Below are 20,729 nucleotides of genomic sequence, written 5' to 3' on the forward strand. Positions count from 1 at the left end.
GGGAGAACCCGTGTTCGATCCCTCGCAACAACAATTGGGAGAGGACTGGAACCTAACCACCCAAAACTCGCCCCGAATCCAAATTAGCTCTGAGGGTGAACCGGGTACTAACACCAAAAAAAATATACGATATATATCAAGTCAGGTCATTGGTCCTGTTTCTGTAAGAAAAAAGAATGTTGCATCCCACATTCACACTCTATAAACTAGTTCATTCCACTGATTTTCTCAAGTCACTTTAATGGTACTTGTTCCCCCAGCGGGATCAAAAAAGGTTGTAGGTTGTATTAAAGTTTCGAGCCGCTGCTTGCAGAAGCTTCACCGCCGAACGTTCTGACTCTTTCAGAAAGATTCTAATAAGTGGAGAAATCATCAATTCAATGAGATTCCAAGTATTACAAAGTTCGCGGATGTACAAGCCAGATAGCCCCGATCTTTCACGCGTAACCATGGGCAGAGATAGGGGGGCGGCGGCCACCCCACCAACAACGGAGTAGAAATGTACAATATACGATGCAATTTCACGCGTAACTATGCAATTTCTTTTCTTTTTCTCGCCCCCTTACATTAAATTTCTGGCTCCACCACTGCAAGTAACTGACATTGTGCTAGGAAAAATGATGTACTGAGTAAATGAATGAGATTACACAGTGAAAGTACGAAAGATCAACCGGGGTTCAACAACGGAAGCATTCCCATCCTTTTCGTTTGTTCTACAACAAAAAGCTGCTAAAAGAATAGAACAACAACATAGCTCAAATTCCAGAGCAGCCATGAGCAAGCAACACCCAGTTCATCATACATGTTTTCATCTACTACTATCTACTTCTAAATTATCATCACTATGAAGGGCAAGACCGTAAAGATGCAAGTTTGTTAGCCAAAAGAAAGCATGGAAGAAGATGAGAAATGGTCCAAGATTTTCACAATGGTTATACAACAAAACCCTGCAATTTCAAGAGCCATGGCAGAAAAGAGTAAATCATTATTCATGAAATATGATACTGTAAAGTGTAAATAGATGCATCATACTAACTTTAGACACTATCCATTTATTAACTTTGACCACGTTTTTAATACGCAAAAGACTAATTTTGTATTTTTAATGGTTATTGGGTTAATCTCGATATATATTTTCAAAATAGCTAACTTTTATAATTTTTAATTAATATGTAATTTTTATAATTTTGTATTTTTAAAGGATTTGTCCATTTCCTATGGAGCCAAAGATTCATTTGTTCTTTTGGTTGTGAGATGTAATGGACTAAACCAAAATGGCTCTTAAAACCTCTTCGCTTCCTTTCCATGAATTAGAAAATGGTCGTCCCATTGTCGTCCCGTTATCGCTTTTAGGTCAATTGGCAACAACCTCTCTGCAATTGCAGGGGTAAGGTTGCATACACCCGAACCCTCCTTACCCCGCTTCTTGCGGGAGCCTTTTTGAGGCAATGGGGTAATGATAATGAATGTAATTAAAGGATATTGCTATCAAAGTTGGTATATAAACAGCGTAGAAAGTCAGAATGATGCATCTACTGGAAACGGTTGAAGTATGGTTTTGGGGCAAACGTACCTAGGTTGCAATTACTTATTCACTGCACAACAGATAAAAGCTGCCCATTTTTCAGAAAAGGTGACCCAGAAGGCCCTGTGAGGCCAAGATCCTGCATCACTTTCAATCTCCGCGCACTTCCTTCAGCCTTTTTAGGAGTTTCATCCTGAAACATCAAGGTAACATATAAACCACAACTCAAGGAGCAAAATGAAAACTGGTAGGAATAATAGAAAGTTAGAAACTGCATTTTTAAGTTTTTGGACATCGCAGAGCTATGTTACTCAGACTCGGGTACCCATGTCGGACACGGGTACGCGTCCAAGTTTCGGACTCGGGTACCATGTAGGACACAGGTACGTGTCCAAGTGTCCGACTCGGCTATTTTGTGAAAAACATTCATGATTTGGTCCAAAATGAAGTGTCTAGGACTCCAGTGTCCAGTGTCCATACCCATGTCCGAGTGTGAAAGATCAGACACAGCCACACAGGTACTTGAGGTAAAATGAAGAATTCAAGTAACATAGTCGCAGAGCATTTTGGTTTGTACTTTTTCCTTACATCAACCCCAATACTTGACTCACACAAACATCTTAGAATAGACAATTTTCATTAGCTATATTCAGCATGATCCAAGAAGCTCGCTATAATCACATTATCTATCAATTTTGTTATCCATAAATTCAGATATTGTCTCAGAAATAATTAACCTTTGCATTAGCCGACAGTTTGTTGACACTTTGTCATGCTTCTTTAGCAGCAATAAGTCAAGAAGTTTAAATATGAAAAACTGTTCAAGTTTCAAAAGAAAGATAAATTGTACTCACCTCGTGCTCTTCAAATCCTCTTTTAGAAGGTACTGATTTCTCTTTCTGTGCACTGTCATTCCCTGCATTAGTTTACCACGTATTGAAATTTATCAACATATCATATAGAACACAAAGCTTTTCTTAAACACGCTAACATGCAGTTATTTCAAAGTTATAATGGGTACAACTAGTAACAAAAATATCAACTTAATACTGCTGATAACACACTTGCAAACAATGAAGCATTTGTGATCGCTAATTTGTCAATAACTCAGTAATTTCTAATACATAATGAAAAATTGTGCATTATCTCGGCCTTTCTTCTTGTCAGTAATCACGTAGTATTTCGGTGCTGTTCAAAATTAAGTCAGGATACTCAATAAGGGCAGACATACAAGTCAACATTTAACTGAGAAAAGCAACTAGGCCAACTGCAAAGGACAGTTGTAAAAAATACTGAGATATCTTTCATCAAAATGTCTATAATCAGACAAAAATTTAAAATGATGAATTTTTAAACTGTAGTTATTGCACCCTGTTTGCAACAATCTAGGGACTATTAGAAAAATATAGGAGGGGACATGAATGTACTCTTGGCTTTTGCACATGTAGACACTACACTATTTAAGGGGAGAGAAGGAAGAAAAGGCAAGAATATCTTATTGCTCAAATTATATGCAAATATAACATCATGCCCTTGGATAGCCTCAAGGTTGAGCCAACTTTGAAGGCTCCCTTTACCAAAAACCATTGAAACTAAACTAAACAACCATCACAAAAACACATTTCCGAGGAATCTTTCAAGTTTAATACCAATCTATTACAATGTTTTCCCAACTAATACCAAAGAAGAGTACCAAATCTAACTTTAATTTCATACTGAATATTCCACAACATTGTTTCTGAGTTCTGACAATAACTCGGCATTCTTTCCAGGCAATACTTGATTACTTACCCTTACGCCTCGTTTGGTAGCCGGCCATAAAGGGTGTCAATGGGAATAAATTTGTATGTAAATTTTGTAAGGAAAATCAATATCCATTCCCATGGTAATGTTAATTCACTCAAAATTATCTCTTTTCTTTATAAATTTCCAAATTTATGAAGAAAAACACCAAGTTTGAGACAAAATTTCATTACCATGGACATCATGATGCTAATTTCTTGCCAAATAACACTAGGATGTATTCTCATTTCCATCGTTTATTACCAGCTACTAAACGGGCCTTTAAGGATACAATCATGCAGGGAATTCAATCAAACAACGTAATCCAGAAATTTTACAAATTGGTCACAGAAGACAACCCAAAGAAAACCACTAACATTTGACATTGCATGACAAAAGAAACATAATCTGATTCAGCTAACCTAACCTTTGGCTTTGGTCCTTCGTCTGTTGGTTTTTCCAGATTGTATATCAGAGAGGTCCTATAATCACATCCAATTGACAAATAAGTTCCAATTATAGAATAACATATTTGATAATTCACCTAAGCATGCATTAATTACAGTAACTACCTTATCCAAAGCCATTCTAAAAATCTCCCTTTGAGTATTCTTACTTTGCTTTAGCACCTGATTTAGAATAACAAACATCACAGAGTAATGACCATATGATTGAGTGAAATTTGGTGGATGCTATTGACTATTAAGTAGTCAAGAGCCAAAAAAATATCAACTTTAACCCTATAACAAATACAAATAGGAATTAAAACTCACATTATTAAACTCCAGGAGACTTGTCATGGGATCCATGTACAAGCTGCCAAAACAGTCAAATAGAGGTTTAGTTTAATTAGAGGTGTTTCAAGAAATGCATCACAAAAAACCACTTACTACTTATATGTTCCATAAAGGCGCACAAGAACTTCTCCACTTTTTCCTTTACGAGGTTTATGATTACCACTTACTGCATTCTTGTCCACAATCTACACAAAAGCATGTAGAAGAAGCATTAAATTTGGCTATGATATCATCTTTCCTTTTTCTCGGCAAAAAAGAATCACAGAGACAAGCAAATGCACCTGTGCAGGCCACCATGAGGTGCCACGAAGCTTGATCCACGTCATATCTCCCAGTTTGAACTCTGCATTGGACTTCTTATCTAGAGCTCCATCTTTTCCACTTTCATCAACATCTCCCTTGCCATTTGCAAGACCTTCCTTTCCCATTATTAACCTCAGAATGCAAAATTATTTGGCTAGAAAAAACTAACTTGTACACAGTTCACTAGAAAGTACAACAGTATTCCTGCTTAAAATGACCTATATAGATTACAAGAGGAGTAATTGAGCACTGTTTACTCTATATTAGACACCTGTCTCCTAAAAGGATCCCTGCATTTCAGACAAATCATATTAACATTAACAGATGCTAATCCAACAAAATATTCTACGAAGTATATGAATTTATTAAATCCTCATAAGGTTGAAGGAGAATACAGAGAGTCAGCAAAGATTAGATATTGTTAGAAAAATGTTGAGGTGCACAACAAAGATTAGATATTTTTACTTACTCGAAACAACAAAACATGTAATGCACGGATTATTATCGTTATGAAAACACAATGGTCATTCTACTCACCAACATCATTAAAAAAGATGAAACTGGGAAAGAAAAAAGGAACAAGTACTGTGGTGAGCAAAAGGTCAGTAACATACTTGATTTTCAAACCCTACTAAATATCGTCTTTATCAAACAAAAGTGGTGCAAGTGTGCAACGGTCAACCAAACACCACATAAGTCGGTTCTTTCTCAAGCATTAAACAATTAAACTCAAGACTCTCTTTGGATTAAAATCATATTATTACATTGGACATTGCTCCAATCTACTAGGAGAATTTAGAAGCTAATTAAGATATGGCAAAACCAAACAGATTCCCAATTAAGTATTATTAAATTTTGACCAGAATTGAGCCCACCGCCTAGTAGTTTAACCAAGTAATGATACAACAAACATTTCTTAAGTTTTGGCCTAAGATTTGATAAACACGCGAGAAATGAGTCACTCGGTTTTTGTTTTTTTCTTGGTACGAATGAGCCACTAGGTCAATACAAATTACAAACGGGGGCTGGAGATTCGAACATCGGTACACCACTAGGCCAAGACCTCGTTGGTAGAAAGGAGCCCTAAACAATCAGTGCTGTAATTGTAAACTTAAACTGTCTCAATTCTTCCATTATATAAACCAGAATTTCACAAAATATCTCATCAAAGCAAGAATCTTTCGATCTATTTTCATAAATTGGCGAATTAAGTGTACTTCACCTACTAGAATGCTTCCAAATTCAAAAGAAATAGTAAAGCACAAACAGGAGCACGCGCGCACAATTCAAAAGAACTCAAAGCACACAAAAATTAACATAATCCAAAGAAAAAATCACAAAACAAAACTCCCCAATTACTTAGAATCATAGCTTTCTGATAATAAGAATAATCCCATTAAGCTTGTTCGACTTTAGGGTATACCCTTTTTCTGGGAAATTCAAACAATAAAACTAAACCCAGAAAAAATTATTACAAGAGCAAATAATTAAAATCGAAGAAAAGGGTGCTTACCAACCAGTAAATGGAGAATCCCCAGGTGAAAAGAGAGAAATAAGGAGGAGAGAGAACGAGAGTGAGTGAGTTTAATTAGAAAGGCGAAGAAGAAGAAGGAGAAGAAGCATTGTAGAAGGGAATCTTGAAGGTGTTTGGTTGTTGAGAAATGAGAAATGAGAAATGAGAAATGGGGGGTTTACTGATTACTGTGATTAGTGATTACCAGAGTAAAGGAACCTCTGCTGAAATTCCCCAGTGGATTGTCGCATCGTTGAATTATGTCATTCGGAGAAGAAGACTAGAAAAGACCACACCACTCTCTTTGCGGAAATCAACCGGTTTTCTAGGTGTACCAAAATTGGCTCGTATTTGATTATTATTTTTATTTTTAATGCAAATTACTCGATTAGAGTATTCTCCATCTATTCCTTAATACTCGTACTATTTTGACTGGACACGGTTATCAATGCATAATTTTGACCAGCAATATATTTAACTATATATTATAAAAACTTATAAAAAATATTAATGTTTTGAAAATATATATTAAGATAAAGCCAACAATATATTATATACTAACATTTATTTTCATGTACTATAAATAAAATAGAGCCAAATTAAATTAAGTGAATAGTGCAAAAAGTTAAACGGTGCGAGTATTAAGGGACAGAGGAAGTACTAGAATATGGACTAGACCTAAATCACCTGATCAACTATAGTCTGGTCTGCTGGCTCAGTCTGACCCGGTTCGAGAAAATACGAGTTTGGGTATCCTATATTATGCAATTTAGACTAAACCCTGAGCCCGGCCCGGAGAGGCCCATTTTGGCTCGAAAAGCCCACATCAAATCTATGGGTTTGGGCATGTATTTTTGTGTTAAAGTTCGGCGTAGCTCGAATTTTGATCACCTCTAATATGGACTTAGGAGATAAATTTCTAAACAATCTCTTTGATCGGCGAAATCTGACAATCAAGACTCATGTGGCATTATCATAGATATAATGAAATATTATACGATCTAAAAATTGTAACGGTCTAACTGATACTTTTAAAAATAGAAATAAAAGAAAATGATTTTATTATAAAAGACATTGTATACTAATTTGAGTTATTTTGACAATTTAATTAATTACAAAGATACTCTTTGATATATTTTGCTGACCAATCAGTGAGATTGACTGGGCGGAGCTCGAGCCCTACTGGTGCATTTTCTTGCCTAAAACAATAAATTTTTGATCTAGTGAGTTTAGATAAGTTCTGGTAATTTTCAATAAGTTTACTATTGTGTTTCAGATTTACTTTCTTGTAATCAAGTCTAATAAGTTCAAATAAAATTTCACGCAAGTAATAAAAAGCAATCTATACATATCGAAATATTAGTAAAGGGATCCCGTCAATATTTATTTATACAAACAAAAGAAATCAAAATCTTTTGATTAATGTGTTTTGTTAGGAAAGAAATAGAGTTTTGATCTCTTTCAATTCCATAGTGTTTAACTCGTCAAAACAACAAATGTTGAACCTTGTTTTTGAAATCAAAATTGTGACGATTTATTTGGTAAATTTTTGCACTCATTCCGTTATTAAATGATTCATATTTATTGTAGCAGTAGATACTAATAAAAACAGTGTGTAAAGTGCTATCTTTAATATGTTTTGATAAGGGTTTGTTGGACCGATATTTCCTTAATAAAATATAATACTTTGTATAAACTATTCAAAAATATAATTCTCTCATCTACTATGTTGTTAATATTACTATATCGTGATATATTTTATTTTATCTTATTAAAAAAGCCTTAAACAATTGGTTTTTTTTTATATATTCTTTCTTTTTTTACCATAATTTGTAAAAAAATAAAAAATATATAGAAATAGGTCTACAACCGGCCCAATCACGATTTTGGACCGATATTTTCGGTAAGCATGATCAATCCGGTCTTCAGGTTTTAAATATCAAAATTTCGATCTTCGATCCGGATTTGGACCGATGAACACTCCTGAAATACGTGTCATAATTGATGTTTTCTACCATAGAAAATTGTGTAATTGATTGTTTATTCAACAACTCTTATCTCTCCTCCATACCTTTATTATTTTTTGTTTAAAAAATAAAATAAATTGTGTACTTTTATAGTAAATTATTGAAAGTACTTAGAGCATGAGCATCAATAATGGTTGCCAACAAGGGCATGCTTGTAACTTTCTAATAGTTGGAACTACAAGCTCAACCAATGCTAAACATGCAAACTTGTAGAGCTACAAGGTTTGTAACTCTCAAATGGTCCCAAACAACCTCGTTAGAGAGTAAAATTTGATTCGCAAACCAAAGCTAAAAAGGTTATAGTTTACCGTTGCGAGAATTTGTAGCTTGGTTGGACAAGTTGATGTGGTAAAGCAAGACAAAAAAAGGTTGTAGTTTTCCAATGCTCGTGTTCTTACTGAGTATGTGGACAAACAAATAAGGACGAAGGGAATAATAAGATAAAGAGTACATGAGCTAATGCTTTAGAACATATAGGTGCATTCGGGTGCATGGTGCACCCTTTCACATGTGAGGAGAAAATGTGAGAAGAGAGTAGGAGACCACCCATGTGCATAAAAATACTATTGGGTGCACAGTGCACCTATATTTTTACTATTGTTTAATTCTTTTCACCTTATACTTATTGTTTATTAGACCAGACTAGAAAAATCAAATCAGATCAAAACATCTTTTACCAGACCGAAAAAAACAAAAAACTCACAGAAAATATTACAATCAAACTAAATCAGACAAGATCAGACCACATCAAATTATACCAAATCAGACCACAAACTAGAAAAATCATACCATATCAGATGAACAAAACCAATCTTAAGTTAAAACGATCAAACACTCACTTCTTGAAAGTACTTTTTTTTTTGACCGTTTTCAACCATCAAATGAATCAAACTATACTTACATTTCCATTTTCAATCTCAATCACACTCCTATCTCACTTAATAAAAACACGTTCACTGTTTTAAAAATTTACTCTTACGATTATCCCCAATTTCCATTTTCATTCTCTCTCCTCAAATAAAATGGACCTCCACCACCTCCACCACGACCACCACCACAGCGACACCACCACCACCTATCAAAACTTAAATCCGAGCCGCGCTGAAGCAGAACGCCTCCTAGGAATAGCCGAGAAGCTCCTCCAAACCCGAGATCTAACCGGGTCACGAGAATTCGCCCTTTTAGCCCAAGAAACCGAACCTCTCCTCGAAGGATCCGACCAGATCTTGGCCATCACCGACGTTTTACTCGCGTCGGAGCACCGCGTGGTTAACAACCGCCACCATGATTGGTACAACATCCTCCAAATCAACCGCCACTCTCTCTCCTCCGAACCCGATCTCCTCAAGAAGAATTACCGCCGTCTCGCCCTCCTCCTCCACCCGGATAAAAACCGTTACCCGCTTTCCGATTCCGCATTCAAGCTCGTCGCCGATGCGTGGGCCCTACTCTCGGATCCTTCTAGAAAAGCGATTTACGATCACGAGCTGACGGTGTACTCGAAGGTCGAGCTCCGCCATCAACCACCTCACTCGCAACAATACCACCACCCCCAACCCCAAACAGCCGCCGGAGTTGGAGCTGGGGCGGAGAAGGATAAGCTTCCAGTGAGGAGGAGTCCTCGAAAAGGGTTTGCAGATGGCGGCGATGGAGGAGGAAACGGATTGGATTCATCTGATCCATCGCCGCCACCGGGCGCCTTCCAACCCCGAGGCAGCACCGTGGGCGGAGGACGTGGTGGTGGAGCAGCCGGCAAAACCAATTTCTGGACAGCTTGCCCGTATTGTTACGTTCTATACGAATTTCCCAGAGCTTACGAAGATTGCTGTCTTCGTTGCCAGAATTGCGAACGCGCTTACCATGCGAGTGTAATAAACTCACTGCCGCCGGTGGTCCCCGGAAAAGAGGCTTACTACTGCTGTTGGGGTTTCTTCCCACTAGGGTTCTCACTTGACACCGCCACCACCGCCGCCACCGCCGCCACCAAGGGGAAGAAGAAGGTGGTTGGGTCTGATACTAATCACGACGGCGTCACAAACAATGTGAATGGTAATAATCATCCTAACAATGATAATGCCAATAATAACAACAACAATAATCCGAATTCGGGTTTTCCGAATTGGATGCCAGCGGGCATCTTTTCAACGCCGCCTGTGGCAGCCGCTGCCGTGCCTCAAGGAGGCGGCGGCGTTCCCAATGTGAATAATGCTGCTTCTGTAGGTGGTGGTGTTGATATATCAGATGGCAGTGCCTCAGCTGGTTTTGGTAATAATAATATTAACAACAATAACAATAATATCTCAGCTGGGTACGGTGGTGCACCGCCGGGGATGGGTTCTCAGGCGGCCAAGAAACGCGGCCGTCCCCGGAAAAACCCCTTGCCTTTGTAGTAAGTCTGTGGTGGTTTCTGTGGTTGTTGTTGGAATTAGTTGTTGAGTTTGTGTAGTCATAATGTAGGATGGCTAATGAACTATTCAATGGCTATTTTTATTTTAGATTTCCGGGGCGAAAATAGACTAACACCATTTTTCAAAAGAAATAATGGAAAAATGGTGTTAGTCACCATGAATTTGGTATGGCGAAAATAGACTAACACCATTTTTCAAAAGAAATAAGGGAAAAATGGTGTTAGTCACCATGAATTTGGTATGGAGAAGTGAAGAATTTTGAAGATGAAGCTGGTTTATTACTTTTATTATGATTTGTGTTTAGATTCTGTAGTGTAGATTTTTTAAGTCAGAAGATGTATTGATAGTTTGTACTTTGTAGAACTAACTTACATAATCAAACAGTTGTTTATTTATGCTGTATTTTGTAGTTGAATTTGTAAACTAGGGTTTTAATTTTTGCTGGTTTTGGAGGGGTTGATGTATTTATGTTTGTTTGCAGCATTTTTATTCTGTTTGAGAATGAAATGAAAGCTGAAAATAGACATTTTTTGTTGTTCTAGTTTTATCAGTTTGACTATAATGTTGACGTCATTTTGTTCTTCTAGTTTAATCTGTTGTTGACGTCATTTACTGGTAAGACTGGTGACAGCCGTATACTGGTAAGGTTTCAGACAATCTTTTGTATGCAGGAAAAGATTTAGAACTGGATTTTGTTTTTAATGGAAAGTAAGTACTTTGTACATTGTATTAAACCTAGTTTTGCTTTGTTTGGTTTATTGGTTAAATGGTTGGAATAAGTTCTTTCTAGGTTTTAGTCTAGATAGAACTAGATAGAACAACTACTCTAGATAAGTTCTTTCTAGGTTTTACTCTAGATAGAACAACTACTCTGCGAAAGGAAATCATTTTCGCCCTTTTACAAAACAATCAAAGGAAAATTAGAAATCAATTCTTGTCAGCCAAAAACATCTTACAGAGTAGTTGTTCTTTTGCGTTGAACTGAATATAGTCGTTTGTTTAATCTCTCAAAAGATTTACGCATGTTGATAGTATCATTTTTCTGAAGTGCACAATCCAAACGAGTAAAGGTATAAAATCAAATCATGGTAGAAGTACATTGAATTTGGATAAAACCGGTATTAACAATCACGAAAGACTAGAAATCAGTTCTTGTCAGCCAAAAATATGTTACAGAGTACTTTGTACAAAGACCTGTTCTTTTGAGCGGAACTGTTCTTGTCATCTAAAATCATCTTACAGAGTACTTCGTATAAGAACCTGTTCTTTTGAGCGGAACTGATTAGTGTAATCTTTTAACCTATTAAAAGATTTACTCATATTGATATCATTTTTCTTAAGTAAGTAAAGAGAAATGCTAAACCTCGAGTGGTTTGTATCCATATGGACACAATTAGTGACCCAAATACAACTATTTTTAGTACCAACACAACATATGTACTTCTTAACAATGTATTGGTATACCAATAGTCGAATACCATACTAGTCTTAGTACCAATGCCAAATTAACAGGTACCGATATGAGTAAATTGTGTCCACATAGACACAAACCACTTGAGACCAATACTTCCTCAACGAGTAAAGGCATTAAAACAAATCATGGTAGAAATACACTGAATTTGGACAAATCTGGTATTCATCCCAAGTTCAGTAGATTATTCTGATATGACAAATGAACAATAATATTAATGTATGTAAGACTATCAGTCGTCTGACCATGACAGCAGGTTAGTATTCAATTCAATTCAGTTTCTTTCTCTAATTGGAAGATTCTAAACCAATTCCATAATTCCATACTATTCCTAATCAATTACTCAGCTTCATCACAAGAACACAAGAACATCAATTAATTTCACACAGAAGCAGGAATCAACTACTCCTAATCAATTACCGCGCTTCATCCACCTGTAACTGCCACGTCCTCGAAAAGTTGTCGTTGTCGAGGATGTCATGCATAAGAGGGTTTCTCAGGTCTCTAGAAATGCAGACCCGTGTTTTTATGCTCGAGGTTGATCTTTGGATCTTGGTTTTGTGTATCCCAAACTGATTAATTTTTCTAACAGCTTCTTCTCAGCACCAATCTACAAATTTTAAAAGAAAATCTTTTAAAATGGAACACAAAGGCACCGTTTGGTTTGGCGTTAAAACGTTTTCAGTGAAAAATGATTTTCCGTGGAAAACTTTTTTAAGGAAAAACCTAACTCCAAACTATTTTCCTTTGTTTGGTTCCTTACTAGAAAAGTAATAGAAAATTAAAATTGGAGAAAATGAGTGAAGATTGATGGAAGAAGGCCAAGGAAGATGGAGGTAAGATGGAAAAGTGGTTTCATTTCCTTTCAAATGGATTTTTTTTCCCATCCGTTGCCAAACCAAACAACGTAAAATGATTGAAAAGGGGAAAATCATTTTCCAAGAAAACATTTTATGCCCTACCAAACGGAGCCGAAAAGTTGAACTTTCATCATGCAGTATAGTTTTGTCAACATAAATGTTTAAATTTTAATGAAATGCGGGAAAACCTCCAGCATCGGGTCATTCTTTGGGAGATTGCAAGCCAGTATTATATTTAGTCCAGTCCGAAGCACTACAATCCATCACATCAGTGGGGTAAAAAAGGCGCGTTATTTCTGGATAAACAAGATGAAATAAAGAAAAAAATATCAGATTATCAGAGGTAGAAGAGAAGAATACCTAACCGGCGAGCAATGCCAACACCAGTATTATCCGAAGTGCCCCCAAGTATTGAAGTCACACTCACTGTATTCGTCTGCATACCATTTAGAAGACATTCCGATTCAGTTGGCAACAAAGAAAAACAAGGTTATGGTGAAAATATGGTGATAAACAAGAAGAGAAAGGCCAAAGGCTCCATATACAAAAGGAAAACTAGGGTGCGTACTATTCACCTGATTTTCACTTATCTTATCTGAACTTATTAGAACTTACCAAAACTTAATTTAGTTATAAATTGTAATTGGTCAACCAATATCTTATTTGAACTTATTTTTTTTTTCCTGAAATAAGTGGAAATAAGGTGAACATAACAGAGCCTTAATACAAAGACTACTCTCATTAAGCAAGGTCGCAATTTCAAGTTTTGGAACAAGAGATCTCCCTGGCATTTAACACTTTGTATAGGATGCAAAACAGATAAAGTCATAAGAAAACAGAAGACCATAAATTTAACTCATAGTTTGTAGCTTACAGGTCGTGTGGGGGCAGCAGCATGAAGATGCCCGAGTTTAGCAGAGCCGCAACCAATCCATGCATAAATCTAAATAAACCATCAAGAATTTAGTAAGGTAAAATGTACAATAAGAGATACTCCGTAAGTAAAATAACCTTGATTAGAAGCTTCAGGGCCACACTTACTGTGGTCTGCAAATATTTATATCAGCAAGCGCTAATCAAGCACAGGAAAGTACGTATACTGAACAGACATGCAACAGTCCACATTTTTTTTATTGGCACAGTGCCAAACTTGCATAATGTTTGGATATATGTAGAGAAGACGACTTATAACTTCACACAAAATAGTACTCCCTCTGTCCCTTATTGTTTGCCCCATGAAGCAAGTATGCTTTATTAAGAAATGGATGAGTGAAATTGAGAAAGAGACAAAAGTGGTGGGCCAAATGCATTTTATGTGAGTTTGTGAGAGCAAAGTTGTGGTCCCATGAACAATTATGGTAAAGGGGGCAATCTTTTAGGGACAGACTAAAATGGCAAATGGAGCAAACAAATAAGGACCGTGGGAGTAGGTGCGAACATGAACCATTAAACAAGAAGGCGACCACATAACAAAAAACAGCAGTTGGCAACTAGCCTTTTAGTCGTGGAGAAAGGATGTGATAAAATCAATTGAACAACGAAAGCTGTGTGTTTTTGGATGCCTCGGGAGTTGCATCACTGGCTAGGTTATAAAGCCATGTCTTTACAATAGATCAAATCATCAAGTCAAGCAATCTGTAATTTTCCTGTTGAGGTTTAAAGCCTACAAAGACAACCTAGAATATGAAGCACTTGCCAAAGTTGCCACTTCTATAAATCTCAGCTGACTTAGAATTCACTATCACTAGGCAAGACTAGGTCAAACACTCAAACTCGATGTCAAGACCTCAAAAATTAATATATTGTAAATGACTAATACTTCGTGATAAATTGATTACAACATTACTACTAAACAATCATACTACCTGTTTGTTAAGGCGTATTATCTGAAAATGAATAGAGGTCTCATTGTGTACATCCGTAAAGCATGTGATTTCCAGACCTCCATCGTTGCTAACACCATCCTGACAAGATGCCTCTACCACTTCTGATTGATCCATCACCAAAATTGATATGTATCTGTAAATGTCATGATGCTCAAGGTAAAAAAATCCCAGTATATAACGTCATGCTCTTTTTGTCCTTGAAATTGGACAAATGAAAGAACACATAAAAGGGATATAGAAGATATTCTGGATAGAGGGAAGTGACTAATGGTCTACTTGGCCAAGCTTCAACTTGTCAGAGACGTCGTCTTAGACGTAACTGTAAGAAATTGGGGTCCACACATTGTGCAATCAACAAGTATAATAACGCACAAATAACAGATAGGAAATATCAAGAACAAAGGACACAAGACTATTCTATGGGGAAACCCGTTAACAAGGGTCCGGGAGAAAGACTACAAACTTGCACTAGTACTTGTAAGACGTGATCCCAGGATTTTAATATGTATGACGTGATTTATAAGATCTTGATCTACTATAATACTATCATTGTAATAAAAAATATCTCTTGATCTAACCTAATAACTTAAGCCGATGTGACAGTGACTTACAAGGATCTCAAAATCACCCTCGATCCCACAAATATTCCAGATCTAAACCTAGTTACCAAAGGCACCCGATCCTCCCTCTAATAGGTCCTTACACGTGTTTACCCCAAACACTCACGTCTTGGATCTATTGTTTCTCCATCGTTTACAATGACATATAACGTCCTATATATAAGACAAACACACTACGTGTTTACCCCGAACACTCACTTCCTGGTTTTTTCACGGTTTTCTCCACCTTTACAATGACATATAACGTCTTCATATAAGAATAAAACCCTAAACTCACATTATAAACTTTAGTAAAATGAAACAACCAATATACTCCCTAATTAGTACTCTATATCCCTTTGGACTAGAGGTGACTAGAGGCATCTCGTGTTTCTTTGTGTAGTCCTTTTGAAAACAAGTTGCAAACCCCTTTCATTTGTTCTCTCCATTCAACATTTATTTCATAAGTTAAGTTAGATCATATTCAACTTAAAATTAGAATAAACCTTTAAACCATCCATAACAAGAATTCATCTTTATATGGCGTCAATTCCAGAACCCCAATAACAATAACACCAAAATAACCTCAACAACTACCATACAATCATGCCACACACACCTGAAACTATTACCATGAAGTTGGCCACGAAAGCAGCCAATTGAACCACTTACGTAGTATTAGTTTAATAACATGTTAATTTAACAACAAAACAACTATAGTTTAGACATTTACTACATAAATAGTCATCGAAGTAAGTTTAGCTTACTGTAATACAGCTCAAGAGCTTATCAAACTATACATTCTCAGTCTCTTAGATAACAAGCTTTTAACGACAAAAGAAAACATGCCAATGTCCAATATACAACCTGCTCATCTCAAACATGGAACTGCATGACAAATGTAAAATATAAAGCAGAGGATACCTTTTTCACGTCAAATGTTTTTCTAACCACTATGAGTGCTGCAGTAGGCAATGAACCAACCTGCAAATGAGGGTAGAAGTAAAACATTATTAAATAAACATCATCAGATTACAATGAAAAGGGTAAAATCTACAAATTCAAGCCCGGAAAGATTTCTGCACCAATATATTCTAAAATCTCAATTTTCAGCACATAAACAAACTTTTGAATTCACTATAAACTATGCAGTCAATAAAATATAAACCCCAGCAGCATCTCAAATTAGTAGTAAATTTCACAAATAAAAACACAAGGAGTAACTTTGCACCCAAGATGGCATTTCCTCTCATTTTAAAGCTTATAAAGAAACACATTTTTTATGGACTAAGGTATACGAAGTATATTAAAAATGTTGGTAACACAAGATTTTCTGTCAATTTGTTCAAGGAGACAATCTCAATGCATAAGAATAAGCTGCCAACTCTAATCAATTTCAACCTAAATCTGATAAAGTAAACCAAGCCTCATATAGGTCAAATCACATCAAGACAGGGCATATGTTTTGCACCTTATGCCTTGTACCTTTACTTATACAGTGCTACTATAGTACTATGTAACAAGTAATCTGGTTGGCTGGTTCACATGCTTTAGAATTACATTCATAGATTTACAATCTGGAATGATGGTGCTTCCTTCAGAACGACCGTCAAATTTCATGTTTAACTTGCTGGTGAAAAAATTTCCAGCCATCCTCAGTTCCATTTACATAAAATTTCAGCTTCTTGGCTTATTATAGAAACCCATGTGGCCATGTCATACAATACCTTTTTTTTTAATTTGACACAAGTCATACAGTAATATCAGTGACTTCCTCTTTTTTCAGTGACTAGTGACTTCTAAATACATAAGCCTTGCAAATTTCAAATTCTGTAGCAACAAGCAACTATAACGACTATGCTAAACTGGCCAAGTCAGAAAAGATAAACTCTCGGCCGGAACATCAAAAAATCATATTAGTACGGCTCATTTGGTTAGTGATGAATTTATGTATAAGTTTGTAAGGAAAGCTCATGTTCATTACCACGGTAATGCAACTTCATCCCAAAACACGTGGTTTTCTTCATAAATTTCCATTACCACAGTGGACCACCTCTAAAATAGTAATGGATGGTAATGAAAAATAAGAATTTGAGGTGTTTGGAAATGGACTAGCATTACAATTGATATAGCAGGAGAATACTTCACAAGATTACACATATAATCATTACCATGACCCCATTTTGTCACCAACTATCAAATGGGCCGTTAGAGTACCTCATCGATCTGACACGTCACCACTTCCAAGCAGCAATCTAGGGCGGAAAACAAAATATGATAAAAAAAAAAAAAAAAAACAGAGACAAGGTGGGAAGTGATCACTCGGGAAATAAACACGGGAAAGTATGTTTCAACTTTAAAGTCTCTTAGTCAATTTCAAATGCCCTATTCCCATATAATATCACATATGTCGATATCTATTTGTCACTTATGAGTTAGCAAAGGAGTACTGACATAAGTACATAACTATTGATCACGAATCTGCCTTGGGCTTAACCTCCATCTTAAGGGAGAGGAGCCTAAATAACTTTTTCTCACTCGTTTCCAATTTTAGTATTGGATGTGAATGAAGGAGAATGACTTTATATGAACTCCAATTATTCACATCCAATCTCTCAAAATTTTGCTCCACTGACATGGGTGGCAATGGAAGGGAAGAATGTTTTCCAAACAGAACAAAAGTTTTCTCCTGCACACTTTCCTTCCTGAACTCCCAAACTGGTTATGAACTCCTAGTTCATAGCTATATGGCTCCATTACATCGTTACATGTATTTTACTTAAACACGGGCGTCACCAAAAGCCAAAAACTCTACAAAGGAACAACTAAATCACAAAGGGTTCAATTCCAACTCTCACCCATGACCCTCAATACGAACTCGAAACTTTCCAACGACCACCTTAAATTCTTACTCCCATTAACGCTCTTCTAAGGGAAATAATAGAGCTTCAAAGTGTCCATAGCTGAAACCAAAACACGAACATAAGGAATTCCAATCCCCTCACATCAGTTATCCAGATGTAATGAACATTAACCTTCATTGTTCATCATTTTCACTGAAATGGAAATAAACTCTTCAAAGGAACAACTAACACTCGGTCACAAAGAGTTCAAATCCCATTCTCATCCATGAACAATACGATCTCAAACTTTCCAACCACTTAAAATTCTAAACTCCCATTAACACTCTTCTAAAGCAAAATAATAGAGCTTCAAATTGTCCATAGCTGACACCAAAACAAAGAACATAAGGAATTCTAACACCCTCACATCAATTATCCCAATGTAATGAACATTGACCTTCTTTGTTCATCATTTTCACTCAAACAGAAATAAAATCTTCAAAGAAACAACTAAGACTTGGCCACAAAGAGTTCACTTCTCACTCCCATCCATGAACAACACAAACTTGAACTCTTCAACGACCACCAAAAATTCTCAACTCCCATTAATCCTCTTCTAAGGCAAATAATAGAACTTCAAAGTCTCCATAGCTGAAACCAAAACACGAACATAAGGAATTCCAAACCCCTCACATCAATTATCCCAATGTAATGAACATTTACCTTAATTGTTCATCATTTTCACTCTAAAGCCAAAAACTCTACAAAGGAACAACTAAGACTTGGTCACAAAGAGTTCAATTCCCATTTTCATCCATGAACAATACGAACTCAAAACTTCCCAACGACCACCTAAAATTCTAACCCACACTAACTCTCTTCTAAATCAAATAATAGAGCTTCATAGTGTCCATAGCTGAAACCAAAACACAAACATAAGGAATTCGAACCCCCTCACATCAATTATCCCGAATGAACATTAACCTTTATTGTTCATCATTTCCCCTAAAATGGAAATAAACTCTTCAAAGGAACAATTAAGACTTGATCACAAAGAGTTCAATTCCCATTCTCATTCATGAACAATACGAACTCGGAACTCTCCAACGAACACCTAAAATTCTAAACTCCCATTAACGCTCTTCTAAGTCAAATAATAGAGCTTCAAAGTGTCCATAGTGGAAACTAAAACACGAACATAAGGAATCCCAACCCCCTCACATCCATTATCCCGATGTAATGAACATTAACCTTCATTATTCATCATTTTCACTCAAATTGAAATAAACTCTTCATCAATCTCGGATTCGCCTACAATAATTCATAGTTACGCTACATTGCTACCAGCATAGCCTCACTGATAAATTACACAGTATCAAGTATAAACTGCCAATAATTAAGCACCTAAAATTGGAGTACCAATTGAATAATCAATGTCACATAATTCAAATTCAAGAGAAAACTAAAATCCATTGGAAACCCTAAACAATTTAACAATCATAAAAAATAATTAAAAGTAGTACCAATTTCCTAAACTTGCATAACAATCAACGGCGTGAAAAAAATCAATTTGAATTCGGAAGATTTAAGCAATGGAAGTGTATAAGACAATCTATTACTTACCTAGAGAGTGATTGAATTCGATTTCTGGGAAATTTTGAAAATGCTCCAAATCCTTTCCTCTAATTTGCTAAGTGTCTTTGAAGCTGTCGAATTTGAAAAATAGAAGTTGCTTATGGCTTATTTACCCTCAACAAAAATGTTTATTGCTTATTAGATCCGACCAGAAAAATAAAATCAGACTAGATCATATAAAAATAATAAAATATATATAGAGAATATATTTTAATTAGATCAGCTCAGATCAGATCAACTATTATATCAGAAATTAGAAAAATCAAATCATGCTAAGTGAAAAGAACAAAGTCTAACTTTAAATTTTGTGATCGATTTAAAGGGGAGGGATTCCCTTTCGACAGCGCTCATAAGGCACAAACTGATAATAGTCAAATGTTCATTTTAGATACAAATCACTTTTGACGAAGTGTTGTTGAGGATTATCGAAGTGTTGAATGATTTTTTAAAAGGTTAGTGATATAGCTATTGCCTTAATAAAGTATGATAATGTCTTTATTGGTCATTTCACACAAGAAGGTACTCCGTACTCTTTGCCAGAGAACATTTACACAAAAAGATAATACAATGAGCTAGCCAAATCAGCTAATACAATTAACAATTGATGTAAAGAAATTTATATCATAAAAAACGGCTACAGTTTGACGTTTTGATGAGCTCTAAAAGGTTTGTTAACAACATCTTGTATTCGGAATATTTTTTAGTCATTTCAACTTTTTCAAGTGTACGCTGGATTTTATGTACTTTTGTAAATCTAGAACCACATGGTACACTTATCAGAACACATGTACCATTGTCCTACAATAATACATGCTTTGTTTGAAAACTAAGGACAACATAATGAGAAATAATCTTGTCATATATCTTATTGTTATCTATTGGGATCTCCACATATTGGTAGGTCCAATCCAATATTATTAGCAATGAGGAACATTGAAATAAATAGAAAATCATATGTTTTGGGACTTGCCTTTTATTTACAAGTTAACTACTTCGTAACTTAAGACCAAGTTAACTCATTCTTTTGGATGATAATAAACAAAGATTGATTATTTTTTTAACGAACCTAAATACCTAATA

The 20,729-nt window shown here is 35.9% G+C and overlaps 3 protein-coding genes across 4 annotated transcripts; 1 reads left to right on the forward strand and 2 right to left on the reverse strand.

Moving 5' to 3' along the window:
- Positions 1-623: 623 nt before the first annotated feature.
- On the reverse strand, positions 624-6,226 carry LOC110799546 (PWWP domain-containing protein 5-like). 2 transcript variants are annotated; one of them, XM_022004904.2, is made up of 9 exons: positions 5,925-6,226; positions 4,386-4,697; positions 4,198-4,289; positions 4,081-4,123; positions 3,880-3,936; positions 3,735-3,789; positions 2,380-2,441; positions 1,574-1,718; positions 624-947 (listed from the first exon to the last, which is right to left on the reverse strand). In XM_022004904.2, the coding sequence occupies exons 2-8, from the start codon at positions 4,530-4,532 to the stop codon at positions 1,593-1,595; spliced, it is 582 nt and encodes a 193-aa protein (XP_021860596.1). In that variant the 5' UTR covers positions 4,533-4,697; positions 5,925-6,226; the 3' UTR covers positions 624-947; positions 1,574-1,592. The 2 variants fall into 2 exon arrangements, with proteins under 2 accessions (XP_021860596.1, XP_021860538.1); XM_022004846.2 differs by having other exon boundaries at positions 5,921-6,226.
- Positions 6,227-8,796: 2,570 nt separating this feature from the next.
- Positions 8,797-10,750, forward strand: LOC110799368 (uncharacterized). Its single transcript, XM_022004657.2, has one exon. The coding sequence runs from the start codon at positions 8,970-8,972 to the stop codon at positions 10,335-10,337; it is 1,368 nt and encodes a 455-aa protein (XP_021860349.1). The 5' UTR covers positions 8,797-8,969; the 3' UTR covers positions 10,338-10,750.
- Positions 10,751-12,021: 1,271 nt separating this feature from the next.
- Positions 12,022-19,965, reverse strand: LOC110799295 (uncharacterized). The gene is made up of 8 exons (XM_022004559.2): positions 19,947-19,965; positions 19,638-19,720; positions 16,096-16,155; positions 14,552-14,705; positions 13,561-13,629; positions 13,047-13,122; positions 12,875-12,939; positions 12,022-12,436 (listed from the first exon to the last, which is right to left on the reverse strand). The coding sequence occupies exons 4-8, from the start codon at positions 14,684-14,686 to the stop codon at positions 12,353-12,355; spliced, it is 429 nt and encodes a 142-aa protein (XP_021860251.1). The 5' UTR covers positions 14,687-14,705; positions 16,096-16,155; positions 19,638-19,720; positions 19,947-19,965; the 3' UTR covers positions 12,022-12,352.
- Between the last annotated feature and the right edge of the window lie 764 nt (positions 19,966-20,729).

Source organism: Spinacia oleracea, chromosome 2 (genome assembly GCF_020520425.1).
Source record: "Spinacia oleracea cultivar Varoflay chromosome 2, BTI_SOV_V1, whole genome shotgun sequence".
Lineage (NCBI taxonomy): Eukaryota > Viridiplantae > Streptophyta > Magnoliopsida > Caryophyllales > Amaranthaceae > Spinacia > Spinacia oleracea.

Bases quoted from the DNA above. Each gene is read 5' to 3' on its own strand.
- LOC110799546 (XM_022004904.2), bottom strand. From the start codon at position 4,532: ATGGGAAAGGAAGGTCTTGCAAATGGCAAGGGAGATGTTGATGAAAGT. The intron at 4,290-4,385 runs GTGCATTTGCTT...GCTTTTGTGTAG, and splicing joins CCTCATGGTGGCCTGCACAG to ATTGTGGACAAGAATGCAGT. The intron at 4,124-4,197 runs GTAAGTGGTTTT...CTGTTTTGGCAG, and splicing joins CTTTATGGAACATATAAGTA to CTTGTACATGGATCCCATGA.
- LOC110799368 (XM_022004657.2), top strand. From the start codon at position 8,970: ATGGACCTCCACCACCTCCACCACGACCACCACCACAGCGACACCACC.
- LOC110799295 (XM_022004559.2), bottom strand. From the start codon at position 14,686: ATGGATCAATCAGAAGTGGTAGAGGCATCTTGTCAGGATGGTGTTAGC. The intron at 12,940-13,046 runs GTATTCTTCTCT...GATGGATTGTAG, and splicing joins TGGCATTGCTCGCCGGTTAG to TGCTTCGGACTGGACTAAAT. The intron at 12,437-12,874 runs GTTTTCCCGCAT...TAAAATTTGTAG, and splicing joins AGAATGACCCGATGCTGGAG to ATTGGTGCTGAGAAGAAGCT.